The 6,258-nt window shown below is 37.1% G+C and overlaps 1 protein-coding gene across 1 annotated transcript in view; it reads right to left on the bottom strand.

Annotated features, from left to right (window-relative positions):
- Nucleotides 1–507: 507 nt before the first annotated feature.
- NIPBL (NIPBL cohesin loading factor) overlaps nt 508–6,258 on the bottom strand; it is a 146,303-nt gene continuing 140,552 nt past the window's right edge. The window contains exons 43-46 of the mRNA XM_007951572.2: nt 4,846–5,120; nt 2,416–2,590; nt 1,429–1,617; nt 508–873 (exon numbers count right to left, since the gene is read on the bottom strand). Coding sequence (XP_007949763.1) covers nt 508–873; nt 1,429–1,617; nt 2,416–2,590; nt 4,846–5,120 — 1,005 coding nt within the window. The remainder of the gene's footprint in view (nt 874–1,428; nt 1,618–2,415; nt 2,591–4,845; nt 5,121–6,258) is intronic.

The following is a 6,258-nucleotide window of genomic DNA, read 5'->3' as shown; positions in this document are numbered from 1 at the left end:
CTCCTTCTGCAGATAGGTCATAGATACTGCATGCTTTTTTTTTTTTTTTTTTCTTCAACAGAATAAATTATATGTCCAGGAGATTCTGCCATTTTACAGCCTGGAAAAACAATGCTTCCCTGGAAACTGGGCTAAGCTAAAGAAAGCCATCCGCTGCTAGGTTAAACTCCAAGAACACTTTATTAAGAACATTAACAGACTAATTTCCAACATTCACTTGTTTATTTTTTTAAACAGAAAGTTTTTTTTCCAAGATATAAACAATTTCTGTTAAACTATAATACAGTGGGAGTAAAAATGAACTGAGAATCTGTTTCTGCTGCACAACAGCGAAGGGAGCTCCCACAAAATGTTTGCCCAACATTTCCTTCTTTTGTTCCTGCATCCCAGGTTCCATTCTTACTCTTCATAAAACTGATTTTTTTTTTTTTTGCCAGAATGTTGATATTTCAAGTTTTTCTGCCTTTTAAAAAAATTCCCGTAAATTTGGCTGCATGTACAAATTCATTAGCTGGAAGTCCCATCCTTGGCGGCATACAGGGATCGTAAAGTCTGAACAACTTTATTAGTCAGCTTATTAGCACTCGTTAGAGCAATTTTTTTGTAAATAATGTCTGACTCTTTAATAGTGTCTACCCAAGGCACCAGTTTGCGGCCATCACGGCGCTTAGCCTCAGTCCAGGAGCCACTGTAGGAGCCTGCCATCCACTGAACACTGAAGCCATTGCTGGTTTTCTGTACTACTCTTGCAATTTGTGGTCGATCTTTGTACTTTGGACAGCAAATAGCGATGACATCCATGACGTCAACACTTTCATTCATCTGTGCTGCCAACTCCGTAGAGTCTGAATTTCGTTTTGACCTTCTCAATGACTAAAACATTGGGAGGGGGGAAAAAAGACCAAGTGTTACACAAAAGAATTTTAGTGAAATTATTGTTTTTATTGCTTTTAATCCCTTGACGCCGGGAGTTGGGATTTCCCGGCACACTTCCATTGCCGGCAATGAGACGCACCGTGACCGCCAGCGCCAAGGGGTTAACATATACTTGTAAAACCATATAACTCTTAATTTGTACCCGTGTCTTTACTCTTATTGATATATAAAATTATATATACATATGAACCATAAAGCTACATAAAAACTTAGCAACAATAAAAAGAATAACACACATTAATACAATCCAAAGAAAAGTTAATAATCCTTTATGCTCCATAAATCTCATCTTTTTTTTTTTATTGTCTTTTATGTTAAACTTTCTACAAAAGGATGTATAAATGGTTAAGTAGAGAATCTCTATCTACAAAATGGTTTCTCTCATAAGTATTACATTACTCGGTGTACATTTAATAGACTGACATATATAAGCACATAAAAATCATTTTACGTAATACGCTGCGAAATACGTTGACTCCTCCTCCGCCTCACCCCTGAAGTGCCTCCTCCTCTATCCTCCCCATCACTTTCATCATCTTCTGTTTCTGCTGCTGCATTATTTTTAGGGCTGCCTCCTCCAAGCAGCGAGGTAATTGCTTTGTTCCGAGCGTTTGTGCTAGCTGACACCTCCCCTTCTTCCTCTTCTTCATCAGGGTCCAGATGTTCCATGAGAAGCTTGAACTACAAAAAAATAGGTACCAATTTAGAGTCTTAACTAAACACCTCAAATAAGACTATTAAATCCTCAAATAGTTTTTATGGCGGTAGTTTGATGTGGGTGAAATAAAGTTTATCTGTGTCTAAGTTAGGGGTTAGTTAATGTTTTCTATAAAGGCTCAGATAGTAAATATTTTTGGATCTGTAACCCATACAGTCTCTGTTACAACTAACTCAGTCACTGTAGTATGAAAGCAGTTACCAACGATTAATGAATGGGCATAGCTGTGCTCCAATAAACATGTGTTTCCGAAACACAAAACACTCAAGTAATATTGGCTGACAGAAAGGAGACGGAAAGAATGGCTGAACAAAGAATAACTTCTCATGTTTTTTTTCCTTTTACGGCATGTAAGCCATGTAATCAATTAAATTAAAAAAAAAATACACACACACACGTCATTTTTCCTATAAACTTTCATTTTCTCTAAAATAAAAATTTTGGCAGGTTGTTGCTACCTAAGAAAAACTAATTTATAAAGCAGTGATGCAATGGGAAAGGAAAATTTAAAGCAACTCATCAAAAACGACATATCATTACACAAATTGTGAACATACTTCATGCGCTAAATTTTATGGATTCTCAAAAATGGTTCAAATGGTAAATTTTATGTCATACGTGTTCTACCACTTCAAAAAAACACGCAAGGCATAATTTTGATAGTTTATATGCAACATAAAGGAGAGAGCAATCTCCCAAAAAATAATGTGCTTTTTATAGAAGTCACTGGGAAGACAATACAGTTTGGATTGACAACTCACATCGAGGTACTGTTTTACTATACTCCGCTTCACATCTTCAGTGATTTTGGAATTAGCCATATCACTCCGCAGGAAGTCCAGTGTTTGTTTGGGATGAAAATGAACTCCTGTTTTTCGGTTTATCGCTTTATCATACACTTTTGCAGATTCAGATGGAGAATATTTCTGAATTTTACTGTTTTCGGAAAATAAAACCACCAACTTTAAAAAGTTTTCAGGTACTTATATTTAAATTGATTCTAGTTAAATTTTACATACTAATAATTACACTTATTGTCATACAATTCAATCAATGGGCTTGAATACAAAATAAATATAATTTAAAAAAAGGAACTAAAGGCATAAAGGCAAAGATTAAAACAAGTAATAGTCTCTTGTTTCCAACAGTATTTGTCTTAAATAGAGGCATCAACATGATAGAGAAAGACAGCAGAATCCCTAAAAGCAATATGCTTGGAAAATTCCAATTATAGGTAGGAAGTATTTTAGTAAAATTATTTTCTTATGTCTTTTTTTTAACATTGTGATTGTAGAGCAATTCTAACATAATGATTACTCAATACCAACTAACCGGTTTATCCCCTACTTTTTGCTTCCCTGTTCATTCTCTACATAGCAGCCGGAGCGAATGGTTTATAAACCTGTTTCTTATTATTAGCAACCCTGCTTAAAAATCCTTCCAACTCTTCAGCACTGTCCCAAGACCTAAGGTTTTAAATTATTTTCAATTATTTCCCATCAGTTAATCAAGAATTTCACATAAAAATCTGGATTTTCAGTTTCTCTTAAAAGGGGGGATGCTCTGGTCACCCTGGGCCCATCTGCCCCAGTGACAATAGAGGACAGCCACCTGAGTAACGTCTGACCTCTCCAGGTGAAGGATGCTCTTCCCAGTTTGCCACTGAGCAGGTGCACTGCACTCACTTTATCATCTGTCCTCTGTAAACACCTGACTTATGGTTCCTAGCATAAGGTTTCAACGAATGTGAGAAACTGGTGCAGGCAAAGAAAGGTATCTTTAATGACCAACAGTGACTCAAAGTACAGGGTGCTCCTAGTAATTAGTACTTTTTCTCTTGTATTTTGTTTTATATTTTAAAGACTACTTGAGTTCTGTCAGAGCTCAGCCTGGTTGATCTGTACCTATTCTTATTTCACAGCTGTGAAAACTTAAAATTGCAAACTATTTTAAGATTAGCCTGACTCCAGTAAACTGAGAAAACTAAAAAAAGAAAAAAAAAACCCAAAAAACAAAAACAAAAACAACAAAAAAACCAGAAAAAAAAAAAAAACAACAAAACACCCTCTTTAGTTTGTAATGTACTATCACCAATGTAAAAGTGTATGTTTTTCCTCCCTTCCATAACAGAAACGATAAATAAATCATGGTACATTACAAAACAGAATACTGAAAGCAAAAACCACACCAGTTGCTTTCAAGTTGGTCCTGACTCATGGTGCACATGTGCACTTCAGAGCAGAACAGCATCCCATGTGGTTTTCAGGGGCTGACTTTTCAGAAGTAGACTGTCAAGCTTTTCTTCCAAGGTACCTCTGTGTAGATTTGAACCATCAACTTTTCAGTTAGTTGAGCACCAAACTGTTTGTACCACCCAGGAACTATACCCCTCTTTTAAAATACGGGAGAGTTTGTTCATTGTTCATTTTTTTTAAATTGCTGTATTTGTCTGCTAATCAGAAGGCTGGCAGTTCAAACCCACCAGCCACTCCTCGGAAGGAAGATTGGGCAATCTACTTCCACAGAGATACTGCTTTAGAAACCCAAGGAAGGGTCACTATGAGGTGGGACCAACTCAACAGCAGTGAGTTTGGTTTTTTGGTAGTAACAGAAGGAGCTCTGGTGGTATAAGCGGTTAAAGCATTCAGCTGCTAACCAAAAGGTTAAGTGTTTTGAATCCACTACCTACTTTGCAGGAGAATGACGAGGCAATCTGCTTCCATAAAGAGTTATAGCCTTCAAAACCCAATGGGCAGTCTATTCTATAGGGTCGCTATGATTATTCTGTAGGGTCAGAATCAACTTGATGGCAATGGGTTTGGTTTTTGGTCAATGTAGTAATAGAATGTTGTTGTTGTTGTTATTTGCCATCGAGTCGGCCCCGACTCCTAGCGACCCCTCCTTGGGTTTCCAAGGCAGTTATCACTATGGAAGTGGGACTGCCCAACCTTCCTTCCCAGGAGTGGCTGGTGGGTTTGAACTGCCAGCCTCCTGGTTAGCAGTTAAGTGCCTTAGGCACTATGCTACCAGAGCTCCTAGTAATAGAATAGTACATAGCAATTCAAAAAATGAACTCCTTTTATTGAAAAGAAGCATTTTTAATTTAAAAATAAACATATACTCATAACCAGGTTTCTTACTTATTCCTTGAAAGAGTAAAGTTTTTTCTCTCACTGCTTTTATTATCTTACCTATCAGAAAATCCACAGAGATTCTTCAAATGTTGCTTTAACATCAGAAGCAATAAAATACCCTGGGAGACATTTGCAAACTCAATTAAAGGGGCTGAATTTTCTGGCAAACATTTCATCACCGAGTTTATATCATCTTCTGAGTCTGAGTCTGAGTCTGAATCTACGCGTTTCCGTGATTTCCGAGGCCTGGAAACTTCTTCCTCACTCTCACTGGACTCGTTTTCCTTAGCAGGTGATGACCTTCTCTCTTTCCTTTTGTCCTTCACCATAGACTGAAAGAAAGAGGAAATGAATGTATGAAAACAAAATATCACTAATAAACACAGGTATGCTCCACCTAACAGAAGACATTTTCCTCAAAAAGCATCCTAAAATAAATATTGTGTACTTTGAAATCCCCCCTCACGTCCTATAAATAACTGAAGATGTAATGCTTGGGGGAAGAATTAGGCTCCAACACCAAGTAAGATCACATATAATAAACCTCTCTCCTTCCAAAAAAGAAAAACATTTGAAATAAAAAGGGAAACAATTTTCATATAGGGTAGTAATGGAAGACAAGTTAGCTACCAAAGTAACACTTTGGTACATAAGTAAGCTATCACAGTGGAAAGGCAGCAATCAGAACTCAACTAAGGATACAGAAGACGTGAATACCCTCAGCTTCCCTCAAACTCTCCGTCAAAAACTTTTTGAGAGAATAAAATGCAACCCTTCTTGAATATTTAAATCTTGTTTCTTTGTATTTTATGAAACAGTTAGCTCTTAGAAAAAATGTTAGCCAGGCTTTAGAGGGGAAAAGACCAGGTAACAAAGGCAGTTATTCAGAACGCAATTGTTAACCAATAAAATGGTAGAAAACATTTACAAGTATATTTACAATCCAAAGTGTAGTCAAATAAGGGAACTCGATGGCTATAATACCTGGGAAACTAACTCTTCAAACTTGAATGTGCATATTAAGCCCACAGGAATTTTGTGAACAATGCAGAGTCTGTTTCAGGAGGCCCAGGGTGGGGCCGGAGGTTCTATATATTATAACAAGCTCTCAGATGAAGTGTGTGGGTCACACTTCAAGGACCAAGGCTTCAAATACTTCTGTATTCTGGCCATTAGGTATCTAAGTAATTTCCCTGATCTACTAGTTTGAACAGGGTGGGTTTTATAATTTTGTAAAACTGGATCTATCAGTACCACCAGGTACATATGAAAATACTTCAATTGACTTGTAAAGAATTTACTGATAGCCTCCTTCCTATGTGTCTAAAGAGCTCTGGTGGTGTAGTGGTTAAAGTATTCAGCTGCTAACCAAAAGGTGGCGATTTGAACTCACCAGCCATTCCATGGAAGAAAGAAGTCTGTACCATAAAGATTTATAGCTTTGGAAACCTTTGGGGGCATTTCTACCTG

The sequence above is a fragment of the Orycteropus afer genome, unplaced genomic scaffold (assembly GCF_000298275.1).
Source record: "Orycteropus afer afer isolate SDZICR_OR568_19922 unplaced genomic scaffold, OryAfe1.0 scaffold00300, whole genome shotgun sequence".
Classification (NCBI taxonomy): domain Eukaryota; kingdom Metazoa; phylum Chordata; class Mammalia; order Tubulidentata; family Orycteropodidae; genus Orycteropus; species Orycteropus afer.
Note: the sequence above shows the minus strand (reverse complement) of the source record. Positions and strands in the feature narration are given on the sequence as shown.